Source organism: Drosophila melanogaster, chromosome 2L, assembly GCF_000001215.4.
Source record: "Drosophila melanogaster chromosome 2L".
Taxonomy (NCBI): Eukaryota; Metazoa; Arthropoda; class Insecta; order Diptera; family Drosophilidae; genus Drosophila; species Drosophila melanogaster.
Genome location: NT_033779.5, coordinates 11,652,105 through 11,669,645, shown reverse-complemented (window position 1 = coordinate 11,669,645; position 17,541 = coordinate 11,652,105). Strand labels below are relative to the sequence as shown.

At 40.6% G+C, this 17,541-nt stretch overlaps 3 protein-coding genes and 4 long non-coding RNA genes across 8 annotated transcripts; 2 read left to right on the top strand and 5 right to left on the bottom strand.

Annotated features, from left to right (window-relative positions):
- Positions 1 to 3,835: 3,835 nt before the first annotated feature.
- Positions 3,836 to 4,405, bottom strand: lncRNA:CR44481 (long non-coding RNA:CR44481). Its single transcript, NR_124205.1, has one exon. It is a non-coding gene; the product is annotated as a long non-coding RNA:CR44481 (long non-coding RNA).
- Positions 4,406 to 5,773: 1,368 nt separating this feature from the next.
- Positions 5,774 to 6,387, bottom strand: CG44477 (uncharacterized protein). The gene has a single exon (NM_001298918.1). It carries the CDS (start codon positions 6,333 to 6,335, stop codon positions 6,228 to 6,230), a length of 108 nt encoding a protein of 35 aa, NP_001285847.1. The 5' UTR covers positions 6,336 to 6,387; the 3' UTR covers positions 5,774 to 6,227.
- An 854-nt stretch (positions 6,388 to 7,241) lies between these two features.
- On the bottom strand, positions 7,242 to 7,644 carry lncRNA:CR44480 (long non-coding RNA:CR44480). Its single transcript, NR_124204.1, has one exon. It is a non-coding gene; the product is annotated as a long non-coding RNA:CR44480 (long non-coding RNA).
- lncRNA:CR44479 (long non-coding RNA:CR44479) lies at positions 7,474 to 7,956 on the top strand. Its single transcript, NR_124203.1, has 2 exons — positions 7,474 to 7,603; positions 7,705 to 7,956. It is a non-coding gene; the product is annotated as a long non-coding RNA:CR44479 (long non-coding RNA).
- A 752-nt stretch (positions 7,957 to 8,708) lies between these two features.
- lncRNA:CR44497 (long non-coding RNA:CR44497) lies at positions 8,709 to 9,354 on the top strand. The gene has a single exon (NR_124202.1). It is a non-coding gene; the product is annotated as a long non-coding RNA:CR44497 (long non-coding RNA).
- A 2,299-nt stretch (positions 9,355 to 11,653) lies between these two features.
- Positions 11,654 to 12,236, bottom strand: CG43167 (uncharacterized protein). Its single transcript, NM_001259063.2, has one exon. It carries the CDS (start codon positions 12,175 to 12,177, stop codon positions 11,797 to 11,799), a length of 381 nt encoding a protein of 126 aa, NP_001245992.1. The 5' UTR covers positions 12,178 to 12,236; the 3' UTR covers positions 11,654 to 11,796.
- Positions 12,237 to 15,481: 3,245 nt separating this feature from the next.
- Positions 15,482 to 17,198, bottom strand: CG4983 (uncharacterized protein). 2 transcript variants are annotated; one of them, NM_001298917.1, is made up of 2 exons: positions 17,077 to 17,198; positions 15,482 to 17,025 (listed from the first exon to the last, which is right to left on the bottom strand). In NM_001298917.1, exon 2 carries the CDS (start codon positions 16,989 to 16,991, stop codon positions 15,888 to 15,890), a length of 1,104 nt encoding a protein of 367 aa, NP_001285846.1. In that variant the 5' UTR covers positions 16,992 to 17,025; positions 17,077 to 17,198; the 3' UTR covers positions 15,482 to 15,887. The 2 variants fall into 2 exon arrangements, with proteins under 2 accessions (NP_001285846.1, NP_609513.1); NM_135669.3 differs by having other exon boundaries at positions 15,809 to 17,016.
- Positions 17,199 to 17,541: the final 343 nt, after the last annotated feature.

The window sequence follows — 17,541 nt, the reverse complement described above, 5'->3', positions numbered from 1 at the left end:
GTCTCGTAGTTGGAGTTGGAGGCAGAGTCGAAGCCGGAGCCGGAGCAACTTGAACGGTTAAGTACTCGGCACACACTCCCACTGCGTGGAGCAGTCAAGTCAACTGAAAACGTGACAGGATATCCTGCTGCTGCTGCTGCTGCTCCTGCTCCTGCCGCCCAGCTACTGCACCTTGTCCTGTGATTTTCCCACTTCCAGCCGAGTGGGTGGCTTTCCCTTTGCTTTCTCTGGTGATTACACAACCAGCATGCAAATGATAAAGAGAACGTGTCGCTTAATGTGCCCCCACATTATAATTTGGCATCTGAGCAGTTGGCTAAGGCAAACGATTCTTCGTCTGGCCTCGATATATCAAACCGTTTTGAGTGCTCCTTGAATGGAGGTCAAATTCATTTTAGAAATGAAACTATTTCCCATTTCCCCTTTGAAATATGTCAGATTTTCATTACTAAACCCGATACAAACCAATCTAAATCTAATTAGCAAAAAAAAGGTTACGTTGGCCTACAAACTTGGTAAAAAAAAGTGCCCAGCTTAAGTGTTTTGCTGTCGAATTGCCATGCTCTCTGCGAATTTGTCAATCAAAAAAGTTCTAACATCTGTCTGTCGCAAGACTTATGACAAGCTCTAATTGAAAATAATTTATCTTAAAATGGTAAAATATTTTCGTTTGTGGTCAGGATGAATTCAAAGTTTTTGGTATCACTTGTGTTGCGGTTGCTGCGTATTTTTCTAAATCATTTGCAAAACAATCGTGATAAACGTTTGCTTTTGTCGCTTTTGTGGTCGGCTTACCCGGCTCCAGCTCACCTGTCATACAAATGGAATTTATGTCCGACTGCGGTTATCCACAGCAGCAGCGGGGATATATGGATATATTCATTTGTATCTGAGAGAGTTGGATAAAAATTGCATTGATTAAAGTTTGTTATTTGAATATTCATTGGCAGTGGCGGCTGAATAAAAGACGACAGCTGTTAATGCCAACGTAGCATATGAAATATTTATTTATGTATTTATAAATTATTTTTCGCAATTTATTGTCTTTGGATTTATTTGTCAAATTTACATTTCTAATAGTGCCTGCACGATATTGTTTGTGGTCGTAATTAGATATGTAAATTTGCAATTTGTATGGCCCGATGGTCGAGAGATAAATACTTCATGAAACTGATAGTCGATGGTGAATTAGGAATAAGTGCATTTTAATTAAGTGTACATCAAGTGGCCAATTGGGCAACTAGACGAAAGAATTTAGATACATTGAAGCGTGCTGGAGCTTTATTAATTTTAATTACACTGTGTATTGAGTGTTTAGTGTATAGTATTTTATGAGTCCACATGGGCGAAAAAAATTGTATTGAATTTATCGAAATGTGTGTTGTATTGTTCAGGCTTCGAAAGAATAGTTATAATAATTTTGGATTTTCATACACAACTCAGCATTTTTCTAACATTATGTTTGTCCATGGGAATTGGTTTTCCCGCTGGCAAACAAGGCAAAAATAATATGAAATTAATTTCTGTTTATTTTAGCATAAATTATGCTTGCTGTAAATTTATGTTTAGTGCACAGAAAAGGAGTCGCCCTCTGCCGCATATCAATTAAAAGCAATTCCCTTCCCTCACTTCTGTGCCAAATTGAATAAAGCATTGTTGGTCATTTTTAGTTGATTTTCGATATTTATCGCTTACGCTGGGCCTATGCCAGGCCCAAATTTATGGCGAATTTTTAGCCACAGCCAAACATTTCCCAATGTCCTTGGCGATCTTATTTGTGTGTCCTTGCAATATTTATTACATACAGTTGCACATGAACATGGCGTATACGTAATATAGGATTTTGTGACCCATAGCCATTGTCCTTCCTCTGCCTCCATCTTTCTTTTCACTTTTGTTGTGTTTTATGTGTGCTACATTTGTTTTCATTTACAAGTATTTCACTTAAAATTTATTTGCCTTACACATTTTTATGGCTTAGCTTGGCTTTGTCCTACGCTTCGCCTGCTCCCCTCCAGCAGGCAGATCCTTTAAATAATGTATTTGCGAGTACTAAAATTAAAATTTATTTACCATTCAGTCTTCTATAGTTGACTCAATAAAAATGAAACATTGTAATAGATTCAAATTAAAGGTCAGCAAAGAACATTGCAGTGCTTTTCTTCCACGAACTCCTCGGCCTTTTTTTCGAATTAAACTTTCGAATTGGTGCCTTTTTAATTGGCATTTGCAAGAGTTAATCAAATGAATGTCCCTATCATTGCTTCAGCTCCAAAGCTCCCTTTTTTTAATGCGCAAAGTTTTGGCGTTTTACCTTTAATTTCGATGGACTCGTTTCTGCACCATTTTGGAGGCTCATAAAAGCATTAATGAAATGACAGCTGCTGAAGCAGTTGGAAAAACGCGTCAGGCGTTATGAGAAAGCGTCACTGCCTCAGTTTCCATGGTTATTTCTCTTTATTTTTGACTGCGGGGGAAAAACTGTCTTTAGCTCTCGATGTAAAGGGAAAAAATAAACCTTTGGCTGATGGCAAGCTCTTAAAATTCTTTTCGTTTAAGCCTTTTGGCTGTCTCAGTGCACTTCTTATTCTTATTCCCGTCTGGGTCCTGTGAATTTTTGTTGTGCAATTGTATTTGCTGCTCATGAGAAATTGTATGCGTGCAAAGACGCTTAAAACTTTCGCCTCACTTTCCCCAACTGTGTCTGCCATTTCGATAAGAGCTTTGCTGCACTTCAGCCTCAAGTTTCATTGTTTTCCTGCCAAATGCCGGCTTAAGACTGACAGGATTTTTTGATATAATTTTTAAATGCTTTCCCCAGAGTGCTCAAGTCGCTCAATCTGGTCGAGAGCTTCTCGAAATTGGCAATTTCGATGATTGGTGGCTTTGAATGTTGCATATGCCATAATTTTAGTTCAAGGCTTAGAACACTGATAACCATTTAGAGCTGATTGAAATTTTCCCAACCAGAGCACTAATCTAAAATATGTCTGATATTTCCATTCGATTTGCGACTATTTTCATACGTACTGTATTTTTTGGACAATTTTGCCATGCGCAGCCTAATCCCATTATTGCCCATTTCAGAAGCATTTCACACAATTTTGCGGCATTTTGTTTTTCATCCGCACATCGATGATAATAATACCAGTAGTAGGCATAGCATCAAATTCTGTCAGCATATTTTTCCACCACACCACGGCAAAATTGTTGAAATATCGAACAGCGAAATGAAATTGGTTGAGGCATGAACAAGAAAAGTGCAATGTTTCCAGCTCCATTTGGAAGTCCAAACCAATAAGAGAAACTCGATACACCATTATATTTTTGCTGAAATAATGCCACATATTTAAGACACATTTCCCACTCAAATATCTAATTGTTGCACTTCTGTTGGCCAATTCCAATTCTAATAGTGGTCTTATTTCGTATTTGTGGTGGTTTCGCGCCCTGATTTTCCTAGGAAACAATAAATAAAATGTTTGTCTTAGAACGGACTGACAGCGTTTCCCCTCGTTCTTTTCAAGCTACTGTGTTGTTGACACTTGCCAAACCGTAAAAATGTCCAACATTTGCCTGCAAGTAGCGAGCGGCAGGAAAACTCCACTGACGAGGGCTAAAAACTGCGAGCTATGTACACCGATTGCTTCGGTTGTGGTCAAAATACACTAACGTGAATGAAACGGGAATGTTAGCTGCATAGATTTACATATTTGTGTTAACTTAGACTGCAAGTGTGCAGCTGGCCGTTTAAGCCAAGATGTTTATAATAAATATTACTTAAATACTTGTTTTATAAATAAGCTTTACTTTTTCACTTAAAATAATTGTGAATAGCTTGCACTGTTCGGCCAAAATTGCGATTTAACTTATTCCACTGCCGCAGGGCATCAGCGCTTCGATGCGCGAGTGTCCTTGGAGTCCGCTTCAGTTGCTCCGACTTCCGTTTCCGTTCGCTGCTGGCAGCAGACATGGCGACGGCCACGACTGTGCTGTAAGAGCGGAGAGCGGGGGAATGGCCAGCGACAGCGACATCGGCGCGACGTCTGATGTCAGGGCTTTAGCGTCAGCGGGTCTAGTCAGAAGATGGCTTTGAGCAACGGTAAATCAATAGTGCTACCCATATCACTTGCAGCCACTTGGTAGGAGTTAGGAGTTAGGATCTAGAATCTGAAAGTGTGAGTGGTAGGGGGACGGGAGGTGGGTGCTCGAGCTAAACTTTTCCACTTGCCATAAACTTGGCCAATATTAACTAAGCGGGCGTCAGCAGCGATTGCGGGGTGCCAGATGCGTAAATTGCGAGTGGAGTTGCACTCGGATTGAGAACAATGACTCCTTGGTAAAAGTTGCGGGTGCAGGGCCACAAACTTGCCAGCAAACTGCACTCATTAACAGCTGTTGTCTTGAGTTGGCAGTCAAGATTGTGTTTACTTTTAGAAAGTTAATTATATTCGTGGAAGCGTTTGGCATTTACTATTTTTCGTATTTATTCAGCAATTAGTTTAGCTAGCTGGCTGCCGAATCCGAACCAAATTATTAAATTCACATTTCAAATGCAATGCCAGGCAGTGGAGGATGTGTCGAAAGTTACCAGAACAGAAACTTATTTTCCACTGCGAGCGTAAATTAGTTTTCAATGTATTAAACTTTTCGACAAAATTAGCTGCGCTCGGAAAAGTCGAACCGAACTAAACAGATATCCAAACGAATAGTGTTGTGTTTTTTTTTTTTCTAATAGAGCTTGTCTACAAGCTGCATGTACTTCTCCAGGGTATACTAGAAACGTTGCCAAATCTGGATCTGGAAACTTTAATGAATACCTCTCCCTTTTATTCTTGCCTAAAAATAATATTTTTTGAATTCTTATTCTGGCAAAAGCAATATCTGGTTGGGCTATTGAAATGTTCACTTTAAAATAAGTTTCGCATAACAAATGCAAATATTAATTAAGTGGGCGCGATCCGGGCCGAGTGTGAATTAATTAAAAATTACGCTAGAACGCATTTCCAGCGGAAAATAAGCAAGTCCGAAAACCGAATTCGAAGCGAGCCAAAATGAGAATCCGCCAGGCCACAAACCAATGCCACATATTTACTTTTATCACAGCCCGAGCAGCCGGAGCCCAGAAACCCCAGGGAAAGCCAAAGCCGGGCAGAGCACAAACAAATGGGACTGCAGCTGGAGGGGCGGATCCTTCTTCATCCGGACTCCTTCTCCTTGGCTCCTTGGCCTGGTCTGGACTACAAATGAGAGGAGAGTAGTCCGTTGTCCGTTTTCCGTATTTGGGACCATGCAGCTCTGCCACTGACAACGGCGATGCTCTCAAATTGTCGGTCGTTTAAATACATTTAAATATAAATGCAGCGCGCAGCCCAGAGCTGCGATAAGAAAGCGGCAGCCATGGACATGAATGCGGATGCGGATGTGAATGTGGATGGGGATGGGGTAAGTGAAATTCCTCATTCATTCATTTCCATTCACTCTATCAGCGTGGAAAATCGTGTGTGCGCGGTCTTTTCCCTTTTCACGTGGCATGAAAATGTGGGCGTGTGGTCAGAGTCTTGCCACAGCCATTTTAAACGGGCTGCAAGTCGCAGCCAGCGATAAACAAATATATATCCAACACTTGTGATGCGCATTTTAAAATAATGAACGAGCACGTAAGCAAAGTCTCGCATGGAAACGATTAATTGTTACCCATTAGCGCGGACGGCAAACAGTCACACAATCACACTGCAATCTATGCTATGATAACCTGCAGTTTTGTTCTTTTATATTTTATCAAAGTAATCCCACTAAAACCTAAAGGAAAGAAATAGTTTTGAAATGTAATAGTTCCCTTAAGTGTGGCAAAAGGCATTTTATTAGGAATTTATCCATCACATTTTGTAATAATTTACATTCCAATTGCTTGATAGCCGTTGTAGTGTGAAGAACTACTGCCACCCATAAAGGCTTCATAAAAAAACCATCATCGTAGCCGAGGCGAAGACATGACATACGGGAGAAAAATTTAATTACATATTTCCTCACAATACGTATGCGCCTCCATGGCCTCAGCCTCGCATTTTTCCTTTTCCCCGATCGAGTCGCGGGGTTCAGGTTCTGGTCAGCGAATGTGATTCATTTCGCAGCCATGGCCGTTGGCGTGATTAAATTTTCATTTTAATGCACGACTGAAGGAGCATTCAGCTAGTTTAATTGAAAAACAGTGCAGCTGTGCAGAGCTAATATTTGGTTTGCAGCACGACCAAGCCATCCCATTTCATCACAACGTCATCCTGTTCCATTCCATTCCGTGAATTACACCACGCGGAATTCCTGTCCGCAGTCATGTCGGCGCTTTAACGCTTACACGGATCTCATCGAGCTCTGCCATCCAAATGAGTTCCTGACGTGTGTTTCATGGTACGTCGAATTAATTTCATATCTCATGTTTCCAATGGCATTTGCATGCATAGTTAATCGAATTTACTGCAGATTTTCCATACCCATATCCACGTCCATATCCGCAGTCATCCTCACATTTTTCCCAAACTAATGGAGCACATTACGGAGCAGCTTGGTGGGAGTGGAAAATAACAGTTGTTGTCTAGACTTTTGACTTTAGCTGACCTCTGTTGACTGTTATTTTGGCTTGGCAATTAGAGAGCTAGCGAAATGGCCATTTGACTATTGCCATGGCTCATCCACATGTCGATGACTTGGCTAACTTTCTGGTGGTGCCCCACGTTTTGCCAAGTGGTGCCCACTATTGATTTGATACTTTTATCTGCTCCAGACATGGAAACTTTCGATTCGACCGACTCCCTAAGTGAGTCATTTGCAGCTGCTTACCTTTAAATTCGCATCTAGACAACTGTCTGCCTCAATTTCTTCGTAACATCGCTGTCAATTATCTGGGCGACACAGCAGGACTTTATAAGCTGCCACTTCGGAGAGTTACCAGGTCCTGTTTGGGGAGACACCAGGCAGGCGACGGATGTATTCATGCATCAGCCGGGCCAAAGTGACATTTATTGGCTGTCAGGAAGTCCCTCAGTCCGTCACTCAGTCGACAGTTGGTCGGAAAACTGGGAGAACTGGGAAAACTGCCAGGGCGGAGTAAGTCATTGGGAAAACACTTTGTCAGCCTTCTGCTTTTCGAGCAATGAATTGATGTGTCTTGCATGCGAATTATGAAGCACTCTGTGGCAATGCGAGAATGTGTTTAACACATAAAGAGGACTCTGTCTGCAGTTAACCTGGTCCTCGAAACAATCGATTTTATCGTCAGTCCCATATGATTATGGACATTGAAATATTGCAAACGGGAAATAAATTTGTTGAAAGCGTTATTTGGATCAAAAATGTATACATAGTGCAACGGGTTTCATCCTTCAAGAGATCGTCCTCCAATCTAAAGTCACTGCGCTTGGACACCAGGGGCAGCAGTTGAGGTCCGTGCAACTTTCGCCCAAACAGCAGCGGCAACAACTGTTCGCAAGTCCTGCGAACAGGCAGAGAAGCATAGCGAGGAGCAGCAGGAGCGAGGACGAAGGAAACTTCAGGCTGCGGTGTGTCATTGCTGGACAAGCAAAGCAGATTGGCACCCGGACAGCAGGTGGACTGATGCTGAACTGAATGCACCGCGGCATTAGGCAATTTTCCACGGCAGATGGCGACGGCGATCCATCATCACCAGCCGGCGCATGGCAAACAAAGTCATTAGCTGCACTTCATCCGGAGCACACGAAAATAGCAGCGCACATGTGTTCTGCACACGTGCCAGGACCTACACGGACCACAATTAAGATAATGCAATATCAACAAGACAAGGACCTCCAGAGAGACAGCTGAAGTGAGCACTCGCAGAAAAAGAATGTTTTTGAATGCATTTTAAATATTTATCAGCTATATTACATGATGTTACATTTTGCATGAAGTTACCGAAAAAATATATTAGAATCTGCAATTAAAATTTAATATTAATGCTTATATTCATATATTTTTGTTGCATCTAAGACAATGTGCTTGAATTTTTTCTAGTGTATGGAAGAAAATGCTAATGTCGTTGAACTGTCACTGATTCATGTCTTCAACAAGTTTATTGACAACGCGGCGTATGATTAATGTGCCTCCTAATTGCTGAGTGCGACAAAGTGAAGTGCCATCGATATGTTCTTAGCAATTTCTGTGTTTCGCTCTGGCCAAGCTTAACCTTTAGGACAAGTCAAGAGCCGTCTAAGCCTGAAAGCAAAAGCGCGCATATATTATAAGTTTATCTGTCGTTTAAAGGGATACATTTGCTTCTCAGCTCCTTTAACTTGGCAGCAAAAGATTGATTGAAAAATATTTCGCGTAGTAAGTATGTTCTAGACAATTTAAAAAATTCCTTCATTCCTTAAGGAATATATGTGATATGGATGAGGTCACTTCCCTTCAGGTAACACATTCACAAAAGGGGCCAAGAAAGAACTTCGATTTGCTGCGACAAGCGAATGCAAACAAACAAGCAATAAGGTACGGGAGAAATTGTCGCTTTAACTTAGTTTATAATGCCACTTGAATGAGCTTGCTTGGCACAAATGTGAAAACCAAAACGAATACGAACCTGGCCTAGGGTTGCCACAAAAGTTTCCAGAATATTCACCTCAAATTTGAATTGGGTGTGATAAGGAAGAGTTTTGAAAAAACAAATATTATTATTTAAAGATGTTCTAAACGGGTCGGTTAAATATTTTGAACAGTCACTATCTTGTTAAACTTAAAATACTTGTACCTTCCTTCTGAACAGCGGGAATATTCTTCCATTTATGCTCCTGCACGAATCGTCCTTTCAGTGCACAGAATGCAACGAAATAATACGTCGAGAAGAAGCAGAAGACAGATGTATGCACTGTATGCCGAAGCAACCGGAGCAGGGATTTGGAATGGTTTACTGAGGAGCCGTCTGGTGGCGTTAAAAGAGTCGTAGAACTGAGCCAAATGCAAATGCCAGGCGACACGTGAGGCCCGCCCATTGGCACGCCCCTTTTGGCATCCAATTTGCCATTTATTCAATTTAAATATTCACACCATTGTGTAAAGCGAACTCGTATTAAAAATATCTGAGATGGAATATCCGAGCTAGTAGACGCCGCTGATGGCATAATAAGCCAAGGTGGAGTACAAAAGCCAGGAAAATAGCAAAATAAAGCGCATTCGAGTAAAATTGAACAAAAGTCAACATATCGCAAAATGAAATAAATATTTTTATTATTATGTAAATGGCACAATGGAATGAAATTCAATTATATTAAATTTGTATGCACAAAACGAGAAGAATAGGACAACGTATTTTCATATCTACCATGCAATTATCGTATTGTTTTTAAAATAACTGACTGGAGTGAAATGTTAAAGAGCCGTACATCAAAATAAATATTTGCAGTTTGTTTTAAATAATTGATAACACAATTGCGTGAAAAATGTAAACCGATACAAGTCGATTTTACCACTAAACTGGGTAAAAAACTTTAGTTGCTTTTGTTAAGAGGCGTTCATGAAAGGCCTTCCATGTATTTAGCTTGTAAATGTGCAATTATTGGTATTCTTCTTTATTTACATTTAGCCTCTCGTATTTATTTATGATGTTTACGGCACAATGTCCCCTATATGTTAATCCGCCAAAGAGTTGCAGCATAAAGTTCTGATGGAATTAATCATTTTTGTTTTCGTTGTTGTTTGACTTTGGCACGCACATGATAATGCCAACTAAATTTAATATTAATTCAATATAAATTCATTAAAAGATTAATTTATATTGTTTCCATTGTTAATCGATGCACAGCAGCGTGCAAATGCGCTTAATGAGCTTAAAAAGAGGATATAAATGAAAACTAAATGCAAACTCGCGCATCGACGAGCGCAAAGTGCATAAAGTTTATGAAACCCAATAAATGGCGTGGCGCACGAACAGGGACTGGCCAAGTTTTTGGTGGCTCATAAAATATGTACACTCAACTCGGCCACTCATCGAAGTCGAAGTCTTCGCTCCATTCTGCTTGCTTTCTTAATTAAAAATTTCATTTTAGGAGCAAACAATGGGAAACGGGCAGTGGCAACTAATGAAATGGAAAACGCAAGGCAAGAAATAATTACCCATGCATATAAGCCAAATGCAAATTTCAAAGTTTGTTTTTAGAGGAAAAAGAGAGCTTGCAGATTGCACACCAAAGAAACAGAGCGTCGTATAAGTTTCAAGCAGCTTTTAAAAACGTCCTTAAGTGAGTAAATCATAACGAAAGTTTCTGTTTTTGAATAACTTAAAAATAAATGCACTAAGTCCTTATTTAAGCAGTTTATTAACATTTTAAAGACCAAATTTAAAAACATCCATTTCGTTCAGCATTTATTGTAATGCACTTCCAATATTTGCTTCCTCATTCTTGTCGAATTCCAATCCACATTTTTCGTTTTTGCGAAAATGCATTTGCTTAATAATGAACGAAAGTCTATTATTTTAATAGTAGCACTTTGCACTTTGCCTACCTCTAGAACTTTCATTAAAATGCCTTTTGTGGCCACAACTGAACGAGATATATTTAAATGTTTTTTTTTTCACATTAGTGTGCATTAATATTATTAAAACTAAACAACAATGGGAGTGCTAGCCTGGAGCACTGACCCCATTTGTCTCGCCGGGGAGTTGAAGTCGAAATGGAGAGTCACTGGTGGGCGTAGTTGCGTAGGGGCGTGGAACTCCTGTCGCCTAACTTGATGGAAGTCCTCTGTTGATTTGCGACGCCTTTTACTTTTCGCTTTATGCGCTCCTCCCATTTGTTTGCATTTGTGTTGACACTCACTTCATTTAGCAGCCCACAGCAGATGCAGTTGCAACCTCACAAAGGCATCAACAGCAGCAGCGGCAGCGGCGGCAGCAACTCTTGTAACACCAGCCACATCAACAACAAGAGCAGCAGCAACATCAGTTGCGAGTGATGTACGTGAGTGCAAGTGCAATCCGCCCCCGGCTGCAGGTTAAGGACCTTCTTTTGAACTTTAAAATGTTTGCTTTTGGACATGTGGGCAGCATTAAAGTAGGAATAGTCGCCCAGATGATACCCCGCATGTCGAACTATCCTCGAACTGGCCAAGGATATCAATTAGCATATAACGGATAATAATTACTGTTATTCATATTATTATTATACTTTTATGTTGTATCCCATTATTGTTGCTCAAATTCGATGTGCCCAACTGCAGCAAATATATATTCAAGAGGGGTACTTGCAACCTCGACTACCCTCTTAGTTATGACTTACATATTTATTTTGCCACTGTTTCCACTGCGGCACCCACGAACCCCCATTTAAGCCTCCTCATACCCTCTCATCTCTATTTGTGTTTGTGTTTGCTTTGTGGTTTTGCCATCGCATCCAGTACCCGTGACGCTTTTTAATCTTAAGCGCCTTCCGTTCGCCGCAGTTGTCCAGGCCTCCAGTCAACTGCCCCTTTTCTGGAACTTGGGTCCAGCCAGCTGAACAAATATTTATAGCCATTTTTACCCTTGCTACAGTTCCACCTGGCGACTTAAGGCCGGCTTATGTGCTCGCAAGCCAATTAAAATGGCCAACGGAATTGTAAGACCCCAGACACGATAGCAATGGCAGCAAATTAATTTCAAAGGATTACGACTGGGCATGGAATTGTATTTAGTTCATTTCGTTTGGATATTCGGTTATGGTCAGTAACGTCAAATGTGTTATTTTTAACAATTCCCGATGAATAGAAATTATCTTAGGTATTTGGCATATTTCTGGAACCATCCATAATTTATCTTGATTTTGTTGGTTCAGTTTTCTTTCGTCTCGGTTCGGGGCACTTGTGAGATCCCTCCTTGTCCGCCACATTTCGCAATACTTTAGCTGCCGCCTCCAATCGCTGCCGGCGATGCAACTCGACACTCTGCTCCGGATTGAGGTCCCTGAATAGAAACTCATCATCTATGTATCCTTCATCTTCTGGCTCAGATTCGTGGTCATATTCGGAAAAGCTTCTCCAGATTATTGCCTTCAATCGTTGAAGGCGCTCCATCATGAAAAGTCGAATAAAAATTAAGATAAACAGACCAGAAATGAATACGTAAAATAACAGCTTATTAAACAGAAACGCCACGGAAATAAAGCGCTTGAGCTTTTCAATAATCGAATCCATTTTTGAAATATTAGCTGGAACACCTTGAAATATTCTGAGAAATGTAGGGATAGTAATATAAGGAACTTTAAACCCACCGCATGCTTTACTTCGGCTCTTGCTCGATTTTTTATGTTAAAAATAAACTTGAAGTATCATTTGTGAATTTATTAACAAATTGTTGGAATTGGAAGACTGAAATTAATTCTCTGCAATCAATGTGAAGACATTGAGACAAAGTCAAAGGACGCAAAAGTGTGCATTGTTTATTTACTGGGAGGACAGCTCTCAAGGATTCAGTTTTGGCCTGCCACTGAGCCTTAGCCTCATCCTGCCACTGCGATTGTGCCTGCTTCTGACCAGCACTCAAAGGTTCACGAAGGCTCTTAACCCGGTGCTTGAGGCTGTGGCTAAATCCACACCACTGTGCAAGGGAGTCGGATGAAAATAAATTAAAAATGTGTTAGACTCGCAGCCACACGCACCCACACATATGAAAGGCAACGTGGACACTTATCCAGGCGGTCGCATACACAGACATATTAAGGAACGTGACTTGGCTGTCCTGAGAGAACCACAAACACAGCCACATAAGTTTAGCATGTTATGAAAAATATATACACAGACGGCAGACGGCGGAGAATGAAGGACTGCCTTTGTCCGCCCGGCACGTAACCGGCCACGCCCAGTCTCCTTGGCACCCGATCCTGCCCGCACCGCCCCCACAGCTTTTAATGACAAAAGTTATGACGACAAATGACTCGGTCGACTTTCACTACGAAATCAGAGCCGTAGCCTTACAATGGGACCATGAATCATTTCCCGCTGACTTGACTCCGCTCTTCTGAATTCACTTTTGCCATTTGGCCGCCTTGATTTGTAGTCGCTGTTAAAAGCGCTCTTCATTTATCATTATGCAAATTATAAATTAAATTTTAACGGAATGCTGCAGATAATAATGTAAATGTTTTAATGCCACGCTGATAATTATGCAAGTCTTGCTGCATCGGCGAAAAATTCACGCTCGACCGCAGCCGCCGTCGCGGCATGCAAATTGAATTCGTTAATCAACTGCATTTAGGCTTAATTGAAACTGCGAATAGTGGCCATAAAAACAGGAGGCACTTTAAATATTAAATTCCACAAGTAAAACTCAGATCTGTGGGAAAATTGCGCACGTGCCCCTGGTGCATTTGCGATTATCAGCCAACGCAAATACAAAGTAATGTTTGGTTTTTAGTAAAATGTACACACCAATCATGATCTCAGCCTATTCCATAGTTGTAGGTACATGATTATGGCTCGCCCTGCGTTGAGTTGAATTATACGAGCAATGACTTGGATAAATTAAATTTAATTGGGGCGCTTCACACTGATTATTAAATGCAGCCAAACTAATTTGAAGCTGCAGGCGAGTGACGCATTTCCCTTTGAAACTGTCAAATAAACATGAAATCGAAAATTGCATTATGATTAGCCGGCCAGCTTTCGTATCAGTCGCCTTGTTAAATATAAGTTAATAATTAGGGCAAAACTTAACCAGCTCGAGGCAGTCACAATCTCGAATTTATGTCTATATTAATAGGAAATACTGTCCCTAATCCATACTTACTTACACACTCGAAAGCGTGGAGCAATGTTTACGGCATACTACTATTGCCTCGGGCGACCTTGTGTCGTAGGTTGCGTTAATTCAATTTTATTACGCATACGCAGTGTGGGCCGTACACAAAAAGACATGTCGGCGCTAAAAGTGGGGCCTGGCGTATCTCCGCATAAGCCAGCGTATGCATATACTTGCTAATATCTGCACTGCGACAGTTTGAAGTGTGTTTAACAGATGTGTGTGTCTGTTGATTTACTCCTTTCTAAAGCAGCAATTAATTAGCATACCTTTGTTTACCCATCCACAAGAACATATTGGGTAATTGTGTAGCGCTTAGATAATAGAAAAAGTCTAGAGTGCATTAAAAAATATGTTCTTATTTACTTAACAATAGAACCAAAATAGTGCAAGCACAATTCATTGATAGATATTGAGAGATAGCTTTTGTTCTCAACTTGGTGTTGTAAGTACTTTTTCAATTTATTTATCCAACAATTTTGTTATGCCAGCGTAAGATAATCATAAAATATCTGTAGATAGTAATTGAGGCAACGCTTTCGGTCGCAACTTTTCAAACTGATTCGCTGGGCTACCTCTTTTTATCATGGCGCTCAAATTACTTTGCGAATATTTCTAAAGAAACCGCCGCCTACATATTTCCACCTTTTTTAATATTTTATGCTCTTTATAGGCGCAATGTGGGCTGCATCTGATGGCGTTGCCACTTTTGCCTTTGTGCAATTGCTTTTTGCGGATATTGTTGTTAGTTTTACTTTTGAGATCCGTGTTGGCTTTAGCTGTTTGTTTTTGCATTGTGCGATGGCGCTTTTGTTTTACACGGCCGGGCACTGAGACTGTGGTTTTTGTAGTTGTTGGCTGCTCCGGCTGCCGTGTCCTATTTGTATCCTGGGTATTTGTTGACACACAGACACGAAAAATACTCACATATACTTAGGTTCACTCGCATTTATGTCTATTGGCGCGCGTCCATTTCCATTTCATTTCCGTTATTGCAAAACTTTTCGTATTAAATATATTTCTCTACCAACGTTTGTTTCATTTCATTTCGAAGCGAAGCCTTTGCTGTCGTGGCTGTCGTTTTTGGTTTTTGCACTCCAGCAAAGTTGTTTGTTGCTATTATTTCTGGTACTTTATGCGCCGTGCGCCATTATTGCAGTTGTTTCCTCTATTGTACAAGTACAAGCATAAAAATCGCCGTATTTCCATATAAATATACCACCCACACCCAACCCACTCGCCTCATTTATTGTGGCCTACTTACGGACGAGTGTGCTCGGGCCAGCGGCTTACAAATTGACATGCAATTAAATGTAAGCCACAGGCATTTATTATAATTGTTACCACCCCTCTTGCCATTCCAAGCCTCACCACCCCGATTCCGCTCCTGGCCAAAATGCTGACGCTGATTAGGCAGCTGGGCAGCTGGGTAACTACAAACTAACATTGTTGTCGGCCTCCGCTGGCAGCTGCAATTAGCATTCTGCGCTGTAATAAATAAAGTAAAATTAACCACAATACCCCAAACAAAACGCTCGACCGAATTGTCCTCATTAATTTGATTTTGCAAACAAAAAGTCAGCTGAGCTGTTCTGGGCTGGCTTTAATTTGAAATAAATTTAACACTTACTCTAGACAAAGTTTTTAAAGAAATAAGAATAATGGAATAAGTACACAATTTCTCATATATATCATCATATTATGCCATATCATTTAAAATGTATATCCTTTTTTTTCATATGATCAGATATGTATACATTTGTGTAATTTACTGAATTGGTTTGACGCGTCCTTTTTATGTATACTTTATTTGCATCCGCATTTATTTTGCAAAATTGAGCTCACCTTTTTTGCATATTTTATGGGTCAATGCATTCAGAACGAAGTGACCGCAAATTTTTAGCGCATTTGAATTAATGACACTGAACATCAGTAAAAAAAAAAATGATAGACCGCAAATCAGGTTAGTTTTCTCTCTTCTGACTCGTTAACCAAACAGTAAAGTATATTGTAAAAACTTTTAATTTTCGATTTGATTTTTCTATTTAATAGCTAGCAGTTCTCAGTAAATATGAACTAAGAATTTGTTTGTCAAGGAAATGTGTTTCTAGGAAAGTACAGCATCGCTGAACCAAAATGTCATACGATCCCCATCGGTAAGTTTTTGAGGTACTTTGATCGAGTGATTCCGTGCCACGGAGTTGTAACGCCTAAAGTTTTCATTTCCGGCGTTTAGGCGATCCGCCATTTCGGCAGCCTGCTGGTTCAAGGACTGTCTGTAGGATAAAGCTGCTTCCGAATGAATATAGCTGGGGCCATCCTTGGATTCAGGTAGTACATTTGACTTGTTGGTCTTTGAAGGGACACGATCATTCCAAGAGTCTTGCCTTGCATTACTTGTGGCAACAACAGACGGGGCTTGTTCTTGAGAACTGGTCAGCTTCTTATCTTGCATTTTAAAATCGGAATGCTTTGGTTTTGCAGATTTTAGAGATTGTTTCGAGTCTGAGTCAGCAGGATTTAATTTGAAGGAGCGCTGCGTTCCAGTTTCTGATGGCTTATTTGAAACTTTTGATTTCATTGTGGTAGAGGAAGCTTTGGCTGCTTCTGAGAAATGTTTCGACTTCAAAATTGACTTCGGAGTGAGGGTGGTATTTGAGGAAATACTGTTGCCTATTGCAGATCGTTTCAATGTTATGTTCGAAGACTTTGAGGCCACGTCACCCTCACTTTGCTTATTTGTGCAGCTCGTCTTGGATGCCGCACTGAATTGTGATATGGATAATTTGGAATTTGCTCTACCATCACCACTGACCTGACGGTTTGACCTTATTGGCATTAGGGTGCGCAAAGAGTCCTTTGAAACCGCTTCCTTTGATTGAGATACCTTGGACAGCTTCGTTGTTGAAACACCACCCGCATCAATGCGATCTTTTTCATTGAGAACTTCGGCCTGCTTCTTGGCCACGGCCATCTCTTCATTGATGGCCTTGGAAATGTCCACCTCGCCGATAGTCGACTTGCCTATACTTTGGTTGCTCTTCCGGGAAACCAACTCCTCTGATGGTTGTACATATTCGGACTTGGGTACGAATACCGGTGGCGGATACGTAACGCATGTAGGTATTTTGAATTCAGATCGGGCTCCACTATTGGGTGGTCCCACATTGAATGGATTGAAGGGTTCTACGTCGAAGTCATCAGGAAACATGTTGGGTAGACAGGTTGGCAATTTCCTGTGGGACCTACGTGTTTGACCTTAACCTCTTAAACACCCAGAACCCACAAAAACTTACCTGATTCGGATTAAATTTTAGAAGGTATGGGCCAGGATGTGGTAATTTCTTGTGTTTGTGTCGGAAAGCCAAACTATTTTTTTCTAATTTTTGATTGGCTTTTCGATTAAGGCATCTCAAACGAACTGACACAAAAATCAGTTTATACTAGTCTTGAACAATTCCATTAAGGCAATCACTCTGTTTTAGGTTCTTTCTCTGTTATTTGTGTATACATAATTGGTGTGGCCACATGAATTCACATTGTTATTTTACATTCAAGTAATCTTGGTTATCCCTTTCTTGTTTTTCTTTTTATCTCTGACAATCTCGGGTGCCTTCTTCAAGTTCTACTCTCGGCTTAATTAAAAATGACTCCCGCTTCCTAGAGAGCTGACAAAGTTTATCAATTCGGAGTGTACGTGATGATAAGGTCGAAAATCCTCTGAGTTTTTCTTTCTTGCAAATATAGGGTGGTTGCTCAGA